This window comes from Lagopus muta, chromosome 7, assembly GCF_023343835.1.
Source record: "Lagopus muta isolate bLagMut1 chromosome 7, bLagMut1 primary, whole genome shotgun sequence".
Lineage (NCBI taxonomy): Eukaryota > Metazoa > Chordata > Aves > Galliformes > Phasianidae > Lagopus > Lagopus muta.
The window spans coordinates 22,337,040-22,359,799 of NC_064439.1; the positions used below are offsets into that span (position 1 = coordinate 22,337,040).

General features: G+C 34.3%; 1 protein-coding gene across 5 annotated transcripts in view; it reads left to right on the plus strand.

Moving 5' to 3' along the window:
• The window catches only part of AKAP9 (A-kinase anchoring protein 9), a 102,117-nt gene that overhangs the window by 21,638 nt on the left and 57,719 nt on the right, over positions 1–22,760 (plus strand). For 3 of the 5 annotated variants that reach the window (XM_048950312.1, XM_048950308.1, XM_048950309.1), the window contains exons 2-8: positions 3,668–3,922; positions 8,852–8,896; positions 14,890–14,943; positions 15,348–15,518; positions 18,078–18,233; positions 18,997–19,194; positions 19,892–22,339. In XM_048950312.1, coding sequence (XP_048806269.1) covers positions 3,668–3,922; positions 8,852–8,896; positions 14,890–14,943; positions 15,348–15,518; positions 18,078–18,233; positions 18,997–19,194; positions 19,892–22,339 — 3,327 coding nt within the window. The remainder of the gene's footprint in view (positions 1–3,667; positions 3,923–8,851; positions 8,897–14,889; positions 14,944–15,347; positions 15,519–18,077; positions 18,234–18,996; positions 19,195–19,891; positions 22,340–22,760) is intronic. The other 2 variants (XM_048950310.1, XM_048950311.1) reach the window with 2 other exon arrangements.

A 22,760-nucleotide genomic window follows, 5' to 3' on the forward strand; every position in this document is an offset into this window, starting at 1 on the left:
GCAGCAAATAGGAATAGGACAACAACTTGTTTTAAACAGAGCTTAATATGTTTCTGTTTTAAGGACTCCTGTGTGTATCAAATAAAAATATAGCTATAAAAATATACCTGTAGTTCAGTCAGACTATATTTGAATTCAATTGGTATGCAGCAGATCCTTGCAATTAAAATTTCTGGCACAATTATCGCAGAGTGTGCTGAAGATGTTTTATTTACTACTATAATTATAACAACAGCATTATTTATTCAGTTTTAATGAGTGATGTGGTTTACACAAGTCATCTCTGCTGCTATACAAGTTAATGTGCTTCTTTCTCAAGAGCTTTTAGTTCCTAATAGTACTGGATTATTCTCTGCTTTTCTGATTTTCTGCCTGTTACAGGATACCAAAGTTTAAAAGCTTAAGTAATTTTGTATCTTGTCTGGGTAGTCTTGCTAAGGTCTGTCCTGTGTTGTTCTGGGATTTGTAAGGGAGAGAACTAGATATATTAATCTTCTAAGTACCTAAGTTCTTATATTCAGTCACTACTTTGTTGTGGGGAAACTGCTTTGAAAAGCGTAGCGATTACTTATTTGTGTTCTGCATGCTTCTCTGTTCTATGCCTGTGACTTCTGCTAAGTGTTTTTCTAAGAGGTGCAATGTCTTGTGCATCCTCAGAATTTAGTGCTGACGTTTAATCACTTCCCATTTATCAAATTAACGGAGAGCTGGGTGACTGCTGTAAATGGTACCTCTGGAATTCTAAGCCTGAAAACAAACAAATGTGCAATGTAAGGTGCTCAGTCCCTCGTGCTCCTTCCAGTTCTGAGCCAGTTCTGAGGCTTTCAGTGACTGGGGTGGGATCCTTCCTGCTTCATCAGTAACTGCTGAGTTTGCATCTTTTGCTCAGACCTTTTGTAACTCGATGAAGACATGAGTTGTTTCAGAGACATTGCAAATGCAATGTTAAGTCCTCCACAGGCTTTATTTACAAGCTGGTGTACCTAAAAGGCAAGATAAAGGAATGAATGGTGGCATGAATTTTGTTTGCATTCAAAAACATATTTTTCTAGAACTCCAAACTGTGGAAGTAGTTTTCTGTTTCAATTCTAAAAGGTTTTTTCCATAGTTCCCGTGACTGCTGATGGGCTTTTTTTTTTTCCTGCTTGTCATTGAAATGTAGCCAGATCCTCAGCTTGAGCTCCTAAATTCCATTTCCTGAAGGAATTCTGCATCTGAGACTGCTGTCTTGAGCTGAGAACCATAGGATGCATTTGCTCAGCAGTAGCTTTTTGTTATAATGCTTCTCTCATATCTAACTTATTACTTCAATTTAAACCATTAATTTGAAGTCAAGTTCCATTAGTCGATACTTCTGTGTATATGTGAATGTGCTGGGTATATATTGCCATTATTTGTAAGTGCATCTGCCATTAACAGTGTAATTATTTCCAAGATACTAGATGCTCATACAGAAATTATCAGTTGGGAACCTGTGTGATATAAAATGCATCATTTCCAGCTTTCATGTGTGCCCATCCACAGCAGTGTTCAATTAAGTTGTGTTTGCAACTGACCTGGTAGGGTTTGATCAGTAAATTCTTAACTAGTGCAGATTGACAACTTAATTTTAGGAGAGAAATCTGGCATCCCTCTGTGCTTCATCTGAAATATTCATAATACTTGAGGGGAGTATTCAGTAATGGAATAATTCAGTTGTCCTTGAGATAGACATCTAATTTTGCAGACAAAAGAAGACTGTAAAGCAGCTTTAAAAAAGCCAACTTAATTTTCCACTCCAGAAGGTTTCAATCAAATTGGAAAAGAGAGCTCTTGACCAGTGAATCTACGTGTCTTGCATTATTTAAAAATAATGAATATATATATATAAGCAATTGGTCAAACTAAAATCAGATGCTGTTTTATTTCCATGTGGCATTTGGACGTAGTCTGCTTTTTTATGATAAATTAAAAACTAATTTTTGAGGTAAATTGGTGATTTTAAGTGAATGTGGCAGTACTGTAAGGAGACAGAATCTTCCCATTTTTGGGAAGATTCCCATTTTGGGAAGCGTGTTTTTCTAAGTGCATTTTCTTCCTGACACTTTGAAGACAGGAGGAGACTAGCGTTTCCTTTTTGTTCAGAATTTATGGAGTGTATAAGCTCTGGTAGGTTTTTGTGAAATAAGGGAAGTTACAGATTTTAAAAATAGAGAAAAATTCCTGAAGTTGAACTAATTAGGGTGGAAGTAAGCGTTAAATACGTAGGTGAGCATATTTGGCTCAGCAAATCTTCAGGTCCACTGTAAACAGAGCAGGAGCCATATGCCAAGCTGTCAGTCGTCCTGGGGCTGCAGAGAAGGAAGCCACAGAGAAATACGAATAAAGGGACTAAAGGATAAACTTGCCAGAAGTGAGACCTGATCTGCAAGTGACACATTTACTTACTTTATGGCCTCCCAGCCATCCTGAGGCCAAACGAGAACTACGGAGCTCTGCAAGTGACGGCTCATGCTGTAGCAGAACAGTGCCTGGAAAGGGGCATCCTCATGTCCAGCTTGCTCTGAGTGTGCTGAAGAGGCTGAATGGAAGCCTGGCTTTCTCGGGTGGTGAATATCATGTGCCAACTTGCTATTTTACTGTAGCTTTACTTGAAATCACAGTAAATTTGTAAAGAATGCCTGACGTGTGTAGCAGTTAATGTAAAAAGTATTTAGAGCTTGATGGTATTTGTTATGCTGTGTATTTACTTTAGAGCTACATTTATGAAATATACTCCAGCTTAAAGAGTCATTGGACTTTTTATTTGGAATATAATGTTGTATGTTACCAGATGTTATTGTTGGGACTGATGTAGTTTTGGATTTTAATTGGTAAAACCCGCCAGGGTTGTTTTTCTTATTGGAACAGAAATTCTGTTGCTAAGGAAAAATATTTTAAATGGATTTTCTTGTGTAAACCACTATGAAGTGATTAAAAGTAATAAGCTCTTCAAAAGACAGTGTCTTACAGTATTTGAATAGCTTATATACTAATTGGTTTTTCAACTGTGTGCTTGGCTCACCTGTGACTTTTTGTTCACCATCATGTTTTGCTACAAGGTAGTGAGTATCTTCTGATTTGCTCGCTGTCTGTAGATTATTCCCTTATTATATATTTCACTGTTTCTTTATGATGTTTTCAGTGCCTTCAGGTGCTTTCTTATGTTCTAACAATTATTTTTTTTAAACAACTTTATTAAAAAAAGATTTGATAAGCGCTACTATAAGAGATTGTTTTTATCTGTTTCTGGAATAGGAAAAAAGTAATTTCTATAAATTATTTTTGAGTTATTAGGTACTGTGAAATCAGAGATTTTTATCACGCTTGTGCTTTACAATGACATTTGTACCTTTACCTTTGGATGCTTTGATTCCTTGGTTTCTTGTCTGTGAAACTGTAACTGGCCAGTACGAAACCTTAAAGGTATTCATAATAGAATGTTGTTTTTCTTTGAAGATTTTTAAAAACAAACTGTGCGAATAGAGATAGAATGTGAATCTGTCTTGATATATGCAGCATTAACTTCCAGGTAGTGATTAGTTTGAAGCTTTATGTAGAGCAGCTGGTAAGCCACTCTGCATGGGGGATGTCTTTAGTAATAAAGAGGAAAACTTTCACCTTTAACAAGATTTTGTCTTCTGTACAGCTTGCCCAGTTTAGGCAGAGGAAAGCACAAAGTGATGGACAGAGCACATCAAAGAAGCAGAAAAAGAAAAGGAAAACAGCAAGCATCAAAGATGAAGAATCAATACAGGATGGGATTGATACTGATAGATCTCGAGGTGATGAAACATCTACATGCGGCAGCCGAAGAGGAGCAGCTGCAACTGCTGACTTTGCTGTTACAAGAACTTTGCACAGTGGAGAAATTATCAAACACATCCAGGCTTACACCAGTGAGGTAAGTTTGTTGTTGTAAACTGTTGGTGTAAACTATAGTTTACAGATTGGGAGGCAAAATAATCTATTAATTTTGGGAATGGAAATAAATTATTTGAGGCTATGCATATGGTTTCCTTGCCTCTGCTTTCTGTCTTTAAAATACCCAGAGTGTTTTCTACTTGTCTGCTGGCATCTTGTTTTCCATAGTCAGTGTACCATAGATCATAGAAATTTTGTTTGTACTCCATAAATAGACAAGCGTTTGTTTTATTGCTTCATTTTATGCATTTTGTTTTATTAAAAGTTTACAAATTGCTGTGGTTTTTTGATCCCTGCAACCATGGCTACAGCAAAATGTAAAGCTAAGCATCTTTCTTGTATACATTACATACTTAGAGTCTTTCTTGTTAACGAGGAGTGAATTTAGAAAACACTACTTAGCACTGGATGGCTTAAGAGACTAATAAACAGATACTCTACTTTTACTACTATAATCCTGCTTGCTAATGGTTGGAAGTACATGCTCTGGGAAGGTTGTAAGATGCCTTGTGTGATATACACTGGCAGTCCAGGTCAGTTTCGAGTGAGCATAAGTTCAAGTAACCTATGTTGTTACCAATATGTATATAGGAACAAGAGATGCTGATGTTATTTACAGTATAGGTTATTTCATTATTGAAAGCAATGCCTCTAAAAGGAAATGAGTATCACTTTGAACTAGCAGTTCAGTTCAGATTCTGAGTTCTGTCCATGTGAACACAGTCTTTTCTGACACAGACAGTACAAATGACAGTGTGTGTGAATGAAAACTCATGAAGTAATTGATGATCAACTTACGATTTTAAGCCTGTAGGTACACTAGATAGACTTAACATCATAGATACTTGTTCTTAAAATTTAGGTTACTGTACTTAAAAGTTCGTGTCAAAGCTTCAAAAATATCTGTAGTAACTCAGTGAAACTGTCTGTTAAATTCATAGCTTTCCTTTGAGGAGAGAATGGCATTATAAAACAGCATTAATTACCAGAATGGTCGTTTTCACATGTGTAAAGATGAGACTTCTTTGTCTTTTAAGGAAAAGAGAAAGGAGTACTTTGTGAAGCTGGAAGGAATGATCAGCTTATCTACAGGTAAAGAGAGAGGACTGATAGGGCAGAGAGCTGTAAAGAGGGAATTGCTTATACTGTTGTCTACACGCATAAGATAATTGTATGAAGAAACTTTCTAGCCCAGCGTATTTTGAAATACATCATGATTGCATGTTCTCAGACTCTGCTGTTACACTCACTCTCAGTCAAGGTCCCTGCTACAATTGGAGAAATGGGGTAAAGTACAAAAACATAGAATAGTTTAGATTGGAAGGGACTTTCAAGATGATGTAATCTAATTCTGTGCTCAAAGCAAGTCTAATGAAATCAGTTTGTTCCCAGTAGCCTATGAAAGCTAAAAGAAGACATTCATGGTTATAAAAATGAAGAAATTATGCTGCAGTTGCAAAAGATTTTTCACATAGATTTTTTCTTAAGATTAGGCATTGTTTTTCTTAGGTCTGTCTTATTCTGACCTGAATGAAAAAAACCAAAGCATCTTATGTTAGTTTGGTTCATTTATTCATTTTATTAATGAATTTAAATGAATAAGCATGGGGATTGCTGTTCATTCATAACTTATCTCTGCTGAACTGTTCATGACTTACTGACTCCTATAACAGTATTTGCTTCCACAAGGAAAAAAAAGCTACTCCCAACTGAGAGACCATTTTCCTTTGTTACATGTTATCAGTGCCCTGCTTATTCATTTGAGTAAGTAATTGATATTTTTGAGTTGAAGGATAATTGCTAAAGTGTCTGTTTGTGCAGTATTGATAGAAGAAAAATTCTGAAATTGTTTCAAAGAATTTCTTAATTTACTGGTTTTGTTCTTTCAAGTGCAGTGCTTCAGATGGTGAGCCTGTATAATTGGATTAGAGCTTGCTTAGCTGAAATGGCAGCCAATGTAACAGGCAGTTTCAGGCTAATCCATGCAGTAGGGAATTAAAGACAGTTTCTTTGAGCTGTTTGCTTTTTCACCCAGTGTTAAATCTTTGTAGGCTGCTGTGTCAGGAGAGTAAGGCAAGATTACTGGAGGCATTATGCAGGATTACTTTCTACCTAAATTTCAATTCAATTTGCTTATTTCACCTTTTACTGGAATTCGTATTTGGAATTGTTATTTTTATGCCATGAAATAGAACACCTGAGTACACTGCATATCTATCTAAAAATCCTGACTGGACTTCCTTCCCGTAGTTGTACAGACAGAAATTGATCTCACTGCAACTTCTATACTGTGAATTTTAGTCCTTGGTCCTTGGACAAATATATTTGGTGGAAGTTTTAGAATGGCTTACCTGCTCACTCAAGTAGATAATAAAGTATATGGTCCCGTGTTCGTTGTTTCATTTTCATAACTTAGTGCAATTGTTAGTTATTCCCTGAGATTTCACAGACAAGGAACAGAAATAGAGTAAGGAGGATGCATTGGATAGGATTCTTGAGAAGGAAGAAAAGTGACAGTGATGATTATGGAGAAACAGAGAGGGCACCTGAATGAGAAAAAGTGCAGCTGCTGGATGTAGTTACGGCACTCCCATGTTAGAAGTATGAAAGCAAAGGGCAACCAAAGGCTTGAGCTAGGAAAGAAACATCCCAGGATGTACAATAAAGTGGAAAACATTAGGGGTGAGGAGGGAAGGAAGAATAAAGTGAAATAAAATGTAGAAAGAATTAGGATGAGTAGTTAAGTTCATCTTGCACTGAAAAAAAAAAATAAAAAAAAATTGAAATTGCAGAATGAAGATCTGTTTGCTCAGCCAGTATTTGAAAGTAATCTGTTCAGTGATAAAGTGAGCTTCTCAAGAGGAGATACTGGATTCTCTGGATGGTTATGACAAAAATTAACAATCTGGCCAAGGACTGCTGGGATATCTTGCAAATTTTCTTTGGGGTAAACGACAAACTCTCCATAAACAGTGGTGTATAGTTAGACTTACTAACTCTGAAATTATCCATGTAGAAGAAAAGTCTTTGTGTATATACAAAGCACTTGGGGTTTTAGCTTGAAAATTTATGAGGCTGAGTTCCATATTTCCAAAGACAAGAAAACTCATTATGCACTCAGATTAGTTCTTTGTTGGTGGTGATTTCTGATGTGGGAAATTTAGACACTGAGTGGTGGGGTACCTCACTGCAGACTTATTTAAGGAGAATAAAGTAGAGATGCACTGATAGTTCCACTGGTAAATCTTGTTCTTTATATGGAAGTTTTTGCTTGATTAAGACCATATTTAGTTAATAATCCTTTTCTAAATTTATCCTATCTGGAAGCCACGTTATTATAGACTGCAGCAGGATTTTGTTTGCTGTTTTTCTGTAATTAAAATTTTCTTGCAAACTGGCCTAGCTAAAATAAACTTGTTTTTGCTTCTGCCTACTAATTAATCCATGTTTAAAAATGAATCTAGAATTTCGTAGTTATGTTTGCATAACAGTTTACACTGAAGTCCTTTAAAAAGTCAATGGATTCTGTTAACGAATATTCACCTGTGTGGATTTTCTAAAGGAGCATAGCTATCACTTCTCAGTTGTGGCTAATTTAGTATTTTAAGTTCTTTTGTTAGTCCTGTGATAATGTTGGACATCCAGTACTGTAGAACATCTCTTCTGAGTAATGCTTAACTGCATATAGAAAAAAGGTTCTCTGAAAAGGACATCCTGTTTTCCATATGCAGATTTCCTTCTTTCTGTATCATCTTGCAGTATTTCCTCTGAATAACGTTCAGCAATGAAATTAATTTTGATTTTCTGTGAAGTACTTATGTCTAATGTGTTATCATTGTGGTAGTAGCTGCCTAGGTGCTAGTTGGCTATAAAGGGACTTCAAGATGTCTGTTCTGTGTATTTTAGTCATCAACTATGTTCTTAGCAAAGAAAATATTAAAGAATAAAATTTTATTGCTAGAAGCGATTACCTATAAGAAAAAGCATGGCTGGTCAAAGAAAGGTTAACTAGCAACCTAAAGTCATAGTGAAACAGAAACCTATTTCTGATTCCATAAATTAATGGTAGAACTGATGAATACCTTTGTTTATGTTGTGTTGCTAACAAAATGTGTATGTGTGTGTATATATATATATAAATATATATATATATATATATATAAAATTATTATTTTTTAAATTATTTGCTTTTAAACTGAACCCCTCTGATGGGCTATATAAAATTTAATTACTTGTGCTGACCAAAGAATAATAGAAGCATACAGTGTGGATGGCTTAATAATTGAAGGTTTTTTTAATGAATTATGGTTGGTCAGGTTTTGGGAATAAAGCAACTGAAGAATGACATTGAAGTCTTACACTGTTGGAGATTGATGTGTGCGCTCATAGGATTTAAGTTTTTTAATTGATTTTTAGCAAGGGGTGGATTAAGCTCTTAACTCAGAAGACATATCCACTTAACTTGAGTTTATTTGTCCATCTTTCTGTAGCTCTCTTTGAATAAACCCCTTGGTAAATATACTTAGTATTAGCAGCCAAAGAAATAACTAGACTGTTTTGAAGGCTGAAGTAGACAGTTTTAAAAGATTATTTGTGCTGCTAGAAGATATTGCACAACTAAACTGTGACAGATTCCCATTAAAAATTATATGTCCACATATTTGTTATCTACGTAAGGAAAATGCATAACAGTGCAATTTTTCCTGGTTTTGAGCAAATAATTTGCTTTTATTTAAATCCGGGATTTCAAGGAATTTAAGGTGACCTTTGCTATACATATTCAAACCACATTAATGGACACCTCTTATGTTTTTTGAATACTGTCTATCTTCTCAGAAAGGAATGGAAAGTATCTTCTTTAATATTTGTAGATTGCCATCGTTGTAAATATTTTAATATTTTGTTTTAGCCGGAAATTGAAATTTCCACTGCAGTAGAAGATTACAGTTCTGAGGTAAGACTGAAGTAACACTTCTTTCTAACTTTACTTTTGACTTTTTCTTTTACGTGTTTATTGAAATGCTGTACACTGTTTTCCAAAAAGAGGAAGAATGAAAGAGTACACGTGATGTTATACACAAAGCTGTTTCAGATCATTAATGGTATGATCAATATACCATTAAAGCAAACATTTTGTTGACTTCATAATAGGATGGGTACTATTATCAGTAATACTGCGGATTTATGAGCTGTTGTAACATTGTCACCATTGTGGTTGTAGTAATGCTTTGTATTGCCATTGAGCTGTGCATAATTCCTTCTCATTTGCATTCTTTCTCATTTGCATAAAAAATATTTAACAAGTTGATTATGTTTTAATGAGTTCCAAAGTAGCTGTTGCTCAAACACTGGCTGGTCATCACTCTGTTGCTGGTAGGTGGTGAGTGACTGCCTTTGCATCATTTATTTTTCCTACACTTCTTGAACTATTTTTGTCTCAACCGATGATTTTGTCTTTTTCCAATTCTTTCCCCATCCTGCCTGTGGGGGAGAATGAGTGTCTGGGTACAGGCCTTAGATACTGCACACCAAGACATCCACTATATGTCCCTGTCACTTAAGAGGGAAGTAGGCAATATGAAAATCCGTTCTTGCCAAATAAAACAGTTTATTGTTTGTGAGGAGAAACTACTTCATGTTCAACTGCGTGATGAGAACATTTTTGCAAGAAATAGCTGTAGAATATCTGATTCCTATAAAAATTGTTTATAATTAAAAAAAAAATCATGGTTCAAACATGAGCTTTCTGTAGTAATGGTCCACTTTTTGTTGTGCAGCACTTTCACAAAATACCCCAGAATCTTAACTTTGGCAGCTAGTAAGAGAGGATCAGGTAATCAACATGCTTTCATTGCTGAAGTGATTTGATTTAGGATACATAGTGTTCTTTCCTTGATTTAGCCTTTTCTAGGACAGGATCAGTGCACTTCTTAGCCTCTTGTGAAATCACTGTTATAAAATTTTTCCATAGATTTTGTTTCAGACTTTTTAGTTTGAGTTTTTTTAATCATATCTCTCTTCCCCAATTAGATTCTTTCTTTCCTGCATCTTCCTCCTGTCTTGTTTATAAGCATTCTCACTTTCTTCTGGTGTGTTAGGAGAAGATGCTTGGGAGTGCACTGAAAATATTCCTTCACATTTATTGTTGATTACTTTCAGATATTAATTAGTGAAACAAATGGACCCTTGGTCCAATCAGTTATGATCATTGTTACGGCATGTTAGATGTGATGCAAATAGAAAAAAAAAATCTGAGTCAGGCACATCTGGGTTGAAGAGTCCAGTCCAGCTGCTTGACAGTTCTGTAAATGGAAGAAAGAAGTAATAAATGAAAGACTGAAAGGTTCAAAGGGTTGAAGCTTACGTGAGGAAAAAAGTCGGATTAAAGGTTTAATATTTGTCTTAGATAAAATATGCGTTATTTTGTCCAATGAATTAGAAGAAGGAAAGAACAAAAAGAATCTGAGTTTAAATGTGGTAAGATGATTGATAGTGCAGCATGTCACAGAGTTTGCCATTGAAAGTGAAACAAATACACTTTTGAATATCTGCTGTGACCTTACTGTAACTTTTTAGAATATATACATCACCACAGTATGTAATCATTGCTAAATGGAATATGGAAAGAATGAACCTTTGAAAATAGTTGATAATGGCATTGATGTTCAGTTATCTACACACTCTCCGCATTTTTTGTAAGCTTCCTTTTAATTACTGAAAGGACCTGACCTCCATTTTGGAATTCTTTGAATCCATCCATTTGTACAAATACAAGTCCTTTTCATCCATCTTTTTGTTCATCTTTCAGAACAACTATATTCTCTGTAGTGGTTTTTGTCAGAAATTATGTTGAAGTTGGGGCTCACAGTGAAATAAGTCATAAATCATTTGCTTTGTTATAGTTGTTAAAATAAGCCATATGCTTTTAATTATTGAGCCCCTTCTCTTGGGGATTTGGATGAAATTTAGTGATGAGCACATCCCTCTTTGAGAGGCTTTTTACAACCGGACACATGGTTGTAAGTAGTTTACTTAAAAAAAAAAAATATATATATATATATAGAAGGAACTAGTGAATGTTTCTGTCAAAATTCTTGTGTTACAGGATCTTTTTTTTCATATGGTCTCTTCTCCAATGTTCTTCTGTCATCTTTCTAAATACCTACACTGTTAGAGGTGGTACTCAGACGGAAGATTGACAAATCTTTTATATGACCCACTTCCTTTCTGAAACAAATTATTCAGTTTGAGCAAGAATGAAACCTACCTGAATAATTTTATATTAAATGATTGTGGTGATTATGTATGTACATTTATGGTTTAACTTCCGAACTACGGGAAATTAGGCTTTTTCAGCAGTTAGTTGTTTGGGCTTTTTTATAACTATGTAAGGTAAAATTGTTGCTGTATGTTTTCTATATTCCTTAATTTTTATGGTATTGATGTAATCTGCATGGATTATTTTTTTTCTCTCAGTGCCTCTTCCCAATTTGCAAACTGTACCTTAAAAAATGTTGATACAAAAACTTACAAAATTATTTTATTTTCCTTTCTTGATCCTTATTTCTTTCCCTTTTCTCTGTAAATGCTAATGATATTCTATATGTTAACCTTTATGCATAGTCATCACACAAAGAAATCTTCTGTTGTGTTTTAATACTGTATGGAAAAATACATTAAACCATAATATTTTTGAAGACTTGTTTTTTGTAAAAAGCTACTAGCCTTATTTACATTCTATGATTGTCATTATTTTTGAGAGAAACTGAAAATTATTTTCACTTACAGAGTTTAAAAAAAAAAAACACCAAAATTATTTTCCCCAGTTGTCATAATTGCTAATTTTAGCTATGTTCCATAAAGTCAATTGTGATGTAACACACATTTTAATTGATTAAAATCCTAAGAGCACAGTCAAGCAGTGTTTGAGGCCTAAGTATTAATTCTTTTAAATAACCAAGTGTCCAAAATGCACAAGAAAAGAAAAAACTAAAAACATTAGGTAAAATGTAACTCTATTCCAGATACTTTTGTATGTTTCTACTACTAAATCAAAACAGTTTTCAAACCAGAATTCTGCTTGCCAATTTATAAGAGGTTAAATTATTTTCATGCATTTGGATATTTTTTACATTTTGCAATGAGTGATCAATAAGTATTGATTTACACTAAGCCCGAGTTTGCAGTATATAAGGAGAATTCTCTGTAGCATGGACATCACTGTTACCAGTAATAACATATTTTGTGTAACAACTCAGTGTTTTTGAGGTATGCTTTCAGGAAGTCCAAAGTCTAAGGAACATTAGCAAGGCTGTGTTGAATCTGTAGTGAAGTGCAGTGATTTCATAAATTTAATCCTGACCTCTGGTGGCAGTTGTCATAAATTGCTGCCTTGCTTAATGGTGGAAGTTGTTTTTCACTTGTATTTTTCTGAAGAAGCTTGTGTTTACTTGCCTAAGCATATGTATTTACTGATGCAATAGAAATTATGTTTTTTCTTTTAGACTAGAATAGACTACAAATTGTATTTATATGTTATTATATTAGTAAATACCATGCTTGTGAATTAGTTTGAAAATACAAGCAAGGAAGAAAACTTGAAGTTAAGATGTCCTTTGGGGGACTTCCATAACCCACATACCTTGTGTTCACCCAAGCAGTTGCTCCTGAGTAGCAAATGTGTTGTAAAATTGAGTTTTTCCTTACCTTGTGGTTATTTTTTTATGCAGTTGTATTCAGGGCTCATTATTCCTTGCTTCCGTTACCTTCCTTTATCTTATCTTATGTGGTTTGATTTCTTCTTGAAACGTGTAATTGTATTCTGGGAATATGTAACTAAGCACTTCATGAGATGTTAAGGTATAAGGAAATTTCAGAGTTAAAGGTGAATTGCAAAGCTTTAAAAGAACTAATTAAAAGATGGCTTAAAGAAGAACTGTGTACAGATTAACCACAGGGCTCAGGAGACAGTGCCTGAGCCCAGTAGGCCTTGTGCAGACATCTGTTAACACTGAAGTTAATATCTGGGACTTCCAGCTTCCTATATGGTAGAGGAGTAAGAAATTAATTTTGAAATGAGATATTTTGAAGCTAACAGCCTGCAGCTGCTCACAGGGATCCCAACCAGACAGCGCTCAGAGTGGTGATCTGAGGCCTTTTTGAGTAGATTACAGTGCACAGTGTTGTCCTGTTGTTGTAACTTGCATTTTAAAAGGAGGCATAAGAAATTTGAAAGGAGAAGGTGTGGGGTGAGAAACAGAGTTGACTAAGGTGTTACTGTGGTTCATGTCTTTTACAGCTAACAACAAGGCTTCTGTGACATAAAGCAGCATTTCTAAAGTTCCACACAGTTGTTTGGATATGCTAAAATCCCTTTTAAGATTTTTCTGTAGAAATTTCAGCTGCCAGGGAGTCTGGAACATCTAATGAAGGCATTTATGTCTGCCCTAGCAGAGCTTGTTATAAAGCGTGTAAGAGTCACTGGTTGTTCCACACTGAAATGATTCATGGGAAGAGAAGTGCGTTCACTTCTCTGTGTGGTAGCTTACAAGAATCATACACTACATCTTTATCAATTAAGTCTAAATAAATTATGGTTAAAAAGAAGGAAAAGAAGTATTAATCCGGGCCATGAGCCGGAATCCAAATAAAGACATTACTGCCAGGCACTCTGTAGACACTTGTATTTCTGAATGAAAAGCAAACATCTGGCAAAACACAAGTGATGTGCACTGCCTCCATGAGTTGTCTGCACCGACGTTTGCTGAAATCTTATTTATTCTCTCTAAAATAAGGTAGTAATAATCTCATTGTGATGTCCTCCTTTACATTGAGGAAGTCAGGAATTGAAAATGGCCGTGTTTCAGCTCTGCAAATTCAAAGCTAATGCAGGATTATTCTTTCTCTTAATACAAATTTAATGACAATATTGATCTCATTTATAGTAGTGCACTTCCATGTCGGGTAACATATTGATTTGCTCAGACATGATGGTCTTTTGTAAATAAGCCTAATCTTAACTGTGGCAGGTATCTGAGCTATATAGCCCCCCTCCTTTTTTTTTAATGTGAACACAATATTCGTATGTGAAATGGTATGATACCTTTCCATTCTAGTGCTGTTATTTTTTTTCGGACTCTAATGTAATGCAGAGCTCTGAGGAGAAGTACGGCTTGTCTTGCCTTCTTGTTTTAAGACGTTGGTCTGTGATTTTAAAAGCCTGCCTGTCTGACAGTTTGTCATGAATACAACAGAAGATTCCTTTTATGTTGAGTTCTTAATTATTATTTTTTTATATATAACTACTACTTTGACTTGCACTTACTCTTTGGAAATTCATCATTACTGGCTTGTACGCTCTATAGAACCAAAATCTCATGGAAGCTTGATATGAGTGGCACTATTAGGTGAGTGAAAGGATTTTTCACGAGTCTCATGTTGAATGTACAATTCTTGCTCTTTTTCATTCTTAAAAAATTCCTTCAGGCTGTGAATGTCAGTTTATGACACTGCCTTTCATCTGCTGTAGAGATTGGTGACTCTTAGAAATAGCAGATTTGGGGTAAACATATTTTTGAAAACAACTATGTTTATTAATATTTAGAAATATTAAATGTGCAGTTTAAAATGCAGTATTACTACAGACAAAGCTTTGCATTGACCTTTAGATCTGAATTCCTTTGTTTTGTATGTATGCTTACGTGTATTTTGATTTTAGACAGTAGAATCTGTTTTTGTAATTTTGGAAGGGGGCTTAACTTTTGCTTGTGCTAAATTCAATTCCAAAATCTTTCAGAAAGGTATTTTGTATTTCCAATGAAATAAATTTTTGTAGCATAAGAATTCACATGACTCTGCAGGAATCATCGTATAAGGTTCAAACAAATTAAAAATAGAAATCAAGCTTTATTTCAAGTAATAATGTATTTAGGAATTGTCTTTATACAGGTAAATGGTTGCAGTTTTGTGACAAGAACAGCTATACCTACAGACTTGATCAGGGTACAGTACTGCAAATTGAACTGTAATACTAATAAAGAATACTAAAAACCTCGAGCAGTTCATTTTGAACAGAAACTGTGTTATTGACTAATACTTTATTTTGCATGCTGTGCTCTGTATCTGCATTGCTTGTCATATGAATATTGTTTACCTTTAAACTTGAAATGCAAAATGTTTTACTACTTGTACTAAGGCTAATGTTACAAAGCAGAACTTGCAGAACGCTTCATGCTTTTGAGATGTGAATTATACTAACAAAGGAGGTTGCCATGACAATAAGATCTTCAGTGCTGTACTATATGTTAATGTTCTACGGTGCCTTTTGATACAGAATTTGATATTCGAGTTTACTTATCTTTATAAAGCATAAAAAATGGTATGTTAAGGAACTTGGATTAATTTAGGAAGAAGAATTTGGAGTTGGAGAGATTTGTTCAGAGCATGGAATGCAACACTCTCTGGTGCAACTAAAGGTGATGGAGAATGAATTGGCTGAGAAACAACAAGAGATTGAAGAGCTAAACAGAGAGCTAGAAGAAATGAGGGCAGCATATGGTACAGAAGGATTGCAACAGGTATAATTACCTTATGTTGCTTTCTGCTTGCTACTCGGTTATGTGCAAAAATGCAAAGTGTCACCTGAAAGAATTTATACTCTTAAGGGCAGATGTTCAGAATGCAGTCAGTGTGTGATATAGAATTATGTGTAATTTCTTTTAATCATATACCGTGTGTTCTATTATTTGAGTGGCATTTTCGTTGTGTGTCCTTTCTCTCTATATTTTGTGACTAAAATTTCAGCATTCTTTGCAGTGACTTTCTTTGACTCTGAAATGGGAAGATGATTTTCTTGAAGAAAAGTCCTAATTCTTCTTGTATTCTGCAAATACTCCATTTTTTAGTACCTTCTTGTTCCTCAAAGATATAAAAATAAAAATAAAAATAAATAAGGTTTTACTTTTTAAGGAATGGTATTGCTGAGTTGATCCTTGAACTAAAAAGGTGTTTGTTTCCCTTTGGTTTGTTTTGGTCAGACTTCACAATCTGAAATTACAGGGCCACTGTACCAAGATGTTCTAAGAGACATTGAATAACTTGCAATTGTGTGGAAATATTTCTCTAGTTAGAAATACCATTGGCGTATAACATTAGATTTTAAAGTGAAGAATATAAAATATTTTTTCTTCCAGTTTAAGCAAGTTCTACATTCTTTAAAGTCAGTGCTATGTCATGCTTCACGTCTTTAGTTTCTCCTTTAATTTGAATTCAGATCATCATGGTATGCCTGCCTTTGCTTTGCAAAGTTCTACAGAACACAAAAATTGTTTTAAAATTGAGTCATTTTCACCTTCATTATTGCTGCGCAGTTATAATTTTCTGCTGTTTCCATTTGTACTTTATCTGTGAAAATGGATGTCATGTTTTCCACTACACTGAAGTAATCTTTGAGTGGTCACCTTGCAGGTTTATCATTGCTTTGTCCGTTGGTGAATCCCTGGTGTTGTCTTTTAAGTCAGACTTAGCTTCTAATTATCCATTGTGTCCACTGTGCTAAGTGTAATATTCATAATTACCTCATACTAAAGAACATAATGTAATTTTAGTTTCAAACAATCATGTTAGTAGCAAAGCTACTGTTAGTTTTGCATGAGAAAGATTAAAGTGGAGATGTTTACATTTTTAAATGACCGTGACTATTTAAAAAAAAAAATCTGTTAAAATATTTTGCAGTACAATAATGTTTAAAATTGTTTTTTGCTGCAGCATGTTCTTCATGATAGTGGTACAGTGCGTAATATCCCTGCTGACAAATGCATACAGTGTATCTTTCAGAAGAAGCAAAGAATTTTTATAAGGAGAGCTGCAAAAGACACATTGTGTGCATTATCTCTGCCTGTTTGTTAAAATAAAATGGCAGAATAAAATAAATTGAAAGGGAACATATAACAGTGGGTAGATATGAACAGATAAATTTTTAAATTTCTTTGAGCAGATGCAAGAGGAAAGATAGGACACACTTAAGTACCTGATCTGTTCCTAAATTTTCTTTATTATAACAAGCATCTGGTATTTCCGCTACATCTGTGCCTTTTAAGTTAGGAATTCCCCACAGTGTTCTGAAAAGAACTTCAAAAGGTTTTTCTTGAATTTTCATAGTTTAGCATGTTTAAAGGCCTCTTCCTTTGTATGTCCATTGAAAAATGTCTCTATCCTCTAAATCAGTAAGCTGTATCTGGAGGTATTATAATTTTACTTCAAGGATTGGCATGTGATCTGGAGAAACTTCTTTTTGAGAGCATAGTAAACTAAGTAGTTGCAGAAGGCAATGGGTGATTTGAGAAATTTTCAAAGCATAGAGATGAAGCATGTACTAGCCTTGAAGGAGTTCAAATTGACACAGTGACTTGAAAGTGAATAACAAATCTGTTTATGTACTTAAATACAGTTCCAATTTTTATTGTAGGATTTCTAACTACCTGGATTTTGTTACCAAACAAAAACAAAAACAAAAAACCTTGCAAAAGAATTTTTGCCTGTCCTTTTATCATTTCTTCATCACTACAAATTACAAAAGATGAACCTATTAAATACATTGCATCAGATGTGCGACTTGAGCTAATTTTCTCTTGCAGTTATATGAGTAAGTTCTGCAATGTAAGATATTGAACGGCCTCTCTTTTATACCTTTAATAAAATGAATGCAATTTATTGCACCTTTAGTGGGAGGTGGCATAGCTTGCATTTATTGTGGGAAAAGTATGTGGACCTGAATAGTTGGGCAAAATTGCTGATACTTTATAATTAAGTACCTGGACTACCTTTGTGATGGTTTGTTTACGTGGCCATTCTCTCTAGTTCTAAAGCAAATTCTAAATTTAACTTCTCAAAATCTCAGATTTTGTCTTTTGATGAGTGTGTTCATGGAGAATTTGTGCACTGCTGAATGAGAATAAACAAATGTTTCTGAATTACTTACGTGTAAGAGTTTGTGAAAGCAAATTCCCTGGTATGTCTATGTGACATCTTTTTAGTAGAGTGGTAAGGGAATAGATATTCCTGCTTAACAAGAATAAGCTTTTTTTTCTATCTATGGGTTTGATGTGTATTACTAGTTTAAATTTTATCTTTCGTAGCTGCAAGAATTTGAAGCTGCTATCAAAAAAAGAGATGATATCATCACTCAGCTTACCACTAACCTACAGCAGGCACGGAAGGAAAAGGATGAAACTATGAGGGAGTTCTTAGAGCTAACAGAGCAAAGCCAAAAACTGCAAATCCAGTTTCAACATGTAAGTTACAGCACTAGCAAGTTTATTCAGTTTTGAAAATTGGTGTCACTTTGGAGGAAAATTGATGTCACTTTGGAGGATACATAAATAACTGATTCCTGCAGAAGCAAAATTTTGTGATTTTGTGTTTTTGGAGACTTGGTTCCTTGCTATAGATCTGCAGTCAGCTTAACAGTCCTACAGTCATCATTATAGAAGATATAAAATAATAGAGATGAGTCTGTTTTCTCTTTCTCTTTAGTAATAGCTGCCTATAAATAGCGGATGATGACAGTTACCTTAGGAAGAAAAAGCTCATATAACTACTGTTCTTAAAGTTTTGGGCTGAAATCCAACCTGTTACCTTTCCAATCAAAACAGCCAGCCATTAGCTTTGGTGTGTCACTGTTTAATGCTCCAGTCCTATATTTTTGGATAAAATCTGCCTCTTGTGGTGTTCATTCCTTTTAATTACCAAATTAATTAATTCTGTTAATAAATTAAAGTTGGATTTGGGGAACAGTAATTACGAGTAGTTTGTCTTACCATTTGAGACTTTTCTGAAACACTGCTGTTCTGTGCTAGTTCACTGTAAAATAATTTCATATTAAATTTTTTTGTTGATTGTAATAGTATTTCAGTTCCTTGTAAGAAACTTTCTAAAATGTTAGGATTATGTTCGTGCTTATGAGGTGTAATAAGAAAGTGAAAATCATAGCTGTCTCTGTAATCAAACTGCTTCTTGTAATCTTGATTTATTTATTTATTTTTTAATATATACAAGTTACAAGCAAGTGAAGCTCTAAGGAACACCAGCCACAGTTGCACAGCTGCTGATTTATTGCAAGCCAAGCAACAGATACTTTCTCATCAGCAACAGCTAGAAGATCAAGAATGTCTGCTGAAGAATTACCAAAAGAAAAATGAAGAATTTGAAGTTCAGATAACACATCTTCAAGGCATGATCAAAACATATGAAATGGTATGTTCCTTACCAGAAATGTGCCTTTGCTATTCTGTTTCCTTTTCATGATTTTGTAGTTAGTCTTGTTGAAATTTTTTTGGCCCTTTTTAAAGACCCACATCTATTAACATATATATTATTTACTTAGAATTTTCAGCTTAAGTGCTTATGTCAACAATATGTATTGCATTTTTAAAAACTGCAAAACATTTACAAGAATTATTGAAACTATACAACATTAAAATGCCTTTATTAAATGACATTTTGTTAGAAAAAATTTAAAAGAACTTGCATAAACATTCTTCTGGCATATGGAATTAATTTCTTATATACATTAATATTGTCCACAATTGAAAGCTGAGAAGTAGCTAGAAATTAAAAGTGAGAAAAAAGCAAAGCTTTCAGGAAATTGTGCAAAATTGGTTTTGGAATAACATAGCACAACTAAAAAAAACAAATGGAAATGATTTTTTCATATGTTTGTTTTTGTTGAGATTTTTTTTTTTTTTGCATATGGAGGGAAAAAGTCACATATCCCAAATGAACAGAAACCCTTCCAGAGAAGGCACTAAATAATTAATTTAGTTTTTATAAATGATCTCTAGCCAAAGATATTATCAAGAAGGACGTAATGGTTCAATAGCTAAGTGTATACATGTTCCAGCGTGTCCAGACACAAACTATAAACTAAAATTGTTTTTGCTCCTTTTTTAAGGAAAAGCAAAGAAATGAGGAAGAAGATATGAATAAACTACAAGAAAAAGAGGCATTAGTGGAAGAACTGGAAACAAAACTTAAAGAAGAAGAAAAAAAGTCATTTCAGCTTAAGGAAAAATTATCAGATGTCAGTAAATTGCATGAAGAATTAAAAGAACAAATTTCACTAAAGAACCTGGAGATAAGTAATATGAGAATTGAACTTACCACTTACAAACAGAAAGAAAGACAATGTTCTGATGAAATAAAACAATTAATGGGAACTGTGGAAGAACTACAGAAACGATGTTATAAAGACAGCCAGTCTGAAGCTGACATTGTGCAAAGAATGGAATTAGAAACACAAAGGAGACTGGCACAACTTCAGGCTGAATTAGATGAAATGCATGGCCAGCAGATAGTACAAATGAAGCAAGAATTAATTAAGCAGCATGCAATGGAAATTGAACAACGTCTTGCGCAACAAAAAGTAGAATTGGAGAAAACTTCAAGTCTATGTTTGAGTGATAATGTTAATAAAGATCAAATGCATTTAATGAATATTAAAATTAATGAACTGAATGTGAAATTGCAAGATGCTGATAATGAAAGGGAAAAAATAAAGCAAGAACTGTCACAACAGATGGAAGTCATTTCAGCAGAGAAGTCACTTCAGCAAACTAAAATTGAAGATCTTCTCCAAGAGCTGAATTTTTCAAGGGAGCAGGTTCAAAGAGCCAAACAAACTATAATGGATATGGAATGTAGGTTGAGTGAAGCTGAAAAATATCAGTTTGTGATTGAAGATCTAAAATCTCAGCTGACTTCTGCCTCAGAATTTAGGAAGGAATTGGAACTAAAACACGAGGCAGAAGTAACAAATTACAAAATAAAACTTGAAATGCTAGAAAGAGAGAAGGATGCGGTTTTGGACAGGATGGCAGAATCTCAAGAAGCAGAATTAGAGAGACTGAGGACAAAGCTTTTGTTTAGTCATGAAGAGGAGCTTTCCAGACTTAAAGAAGACTTACAAAAAGAGCACATGGTGAACATCGAAAGCCTTAAAGACAACTTGAATATGCACCATAAGCAGCAGTTGGATGGAGTGAAAAAAGAAATGAGTCAAAAGATAGAAGCCATGCAGCTTGAAAAGGACAATTTAATCACAAAGCAAAACCAGTTGGTATTAGAGATTTCAAAGCTTAAAGATTTACAGCAGTCTATTGTAAATTCTAAATCTGAAGAAATGACACTTCAGATCCATGAACTGCAGAAAGAAATTGAAGTTCTTAGGCAAGAAGAAAAAGAAAAAGGTAGTCTTGAACAAGAAATTCAAGAGCTGCAGCTTAAAACTGAATTGATGCAGAAACAAATGAGGGAGACAGAAGATAGCCTTCAAAACAAATGTAGTGAACTTGAAACACAGAATAATCTTCTTCAAGGGGAAAACAAAACTCTTGAAGAGAAATTAAAAAGTATGTTAGTAATCTCTGAAGAAAATGCCATTTTGAATGACAGTGTGAGTTCTAAGTCAGAAAATTTGGATGTGCAAAAAAGAATAGAAAACTTGATTACTGAAAATGAGCAACTTAAGAAACAAAATATTCAACTCCAAGAAGATACTGAAAGGCAGAAGAGTGCATTTTTGTCTACTGAGAAAGAACTTAAAGCTAATAACAAAGGGCTGCAGAAAGAATGTGAAAGTCTTCTGAAGGCAAAGAATGTGTTAGAAGAGAACATGAATAAGCTGGAAGCTGAATATAAAATCAAACTTAAAGCTTTGAGTGAAGAACTTCACCATCTGCAAGGCAGTAGACCAGTTTTATTTAAAAGTAGAACTTCCAGTTTTGAGGAGAGAAACGAAAAAAGGGTGTTTAAGGCAGACATTCCTGAAGCTGGAGAAGTTGTTGAGAAAGATGCAACAGAACTTATGGAAAAGCTTGAAGTTACCCAGCGTGAGAAACTGGAATTATCCCTGAGACTTTCCGATCTTTCTGAACAGCTGAAGTCAAAGCATAGTGAAGTTTGTCATTTAAGTGAAAAAGTTAAATCCTTGAAAGATGAGAAAGACAAAGTTCTAGCAAAATGCAAAGAACTAGAATGTATAATTAGCCATGCTAAGAGAGAAAATGTTAGTAATACTGAACCTAAGACAAAATGCTTTAAAGGAAAAGGTCGAGAGACTGCTACTGCAGCGTGTGAAAGTAGAAATAAAACATCTTCTCCAAACAATGAAGTTGTTGAAGGAATAAATGTAAGAGAAAATCGGGGCTCGGGTAAAGCTATCTGTCATCAGGTTACAGAAGTACAGGAAGTTCAGCAAATGTTGAAACCAGAACAGCCAGCTTTTGTAGAACATTTGCATGAAATGACAGATGGACTGACAGGTGAAACATCATTAATAGCCATTACACAGACTGAAAATAATAATCTTCAGCAGCAAGTGAATACATTAAAATCAGAACAGGTATGTTATGTAAAACTGTGGAGAGAGAATCATTTACCTATGGTAACTTTTAGGAGCTTGCCTTTGGAAACTTGTATCATATTTTTCCTTTTAACTGCTTTAAAATGCACGTGAAAAATTATGAGTACGTGTCAGAGTGGCTCATAGTTTTAAGTTACTGTATGAATGACTGGACCTATGAACTCTGGTCAGTATGTAGAAGGATGCTATTTTTCTGTGGAAGAAATATCTTTCAATTACATTCAATTAAATCGACAACAGCAAAGCAATAGGGAGGAGAAGACATCTAGAGCACTTCATCTTTTGATGTAGCACGGAATTAGCTGTGATGGAAACTTAGTCAAAGCACATTTTTTTCATCTATGATTAGCTTCTCAGCTCTTTAAGTACTCCGGTAAACAGTACATAAAGAGATAGAAAC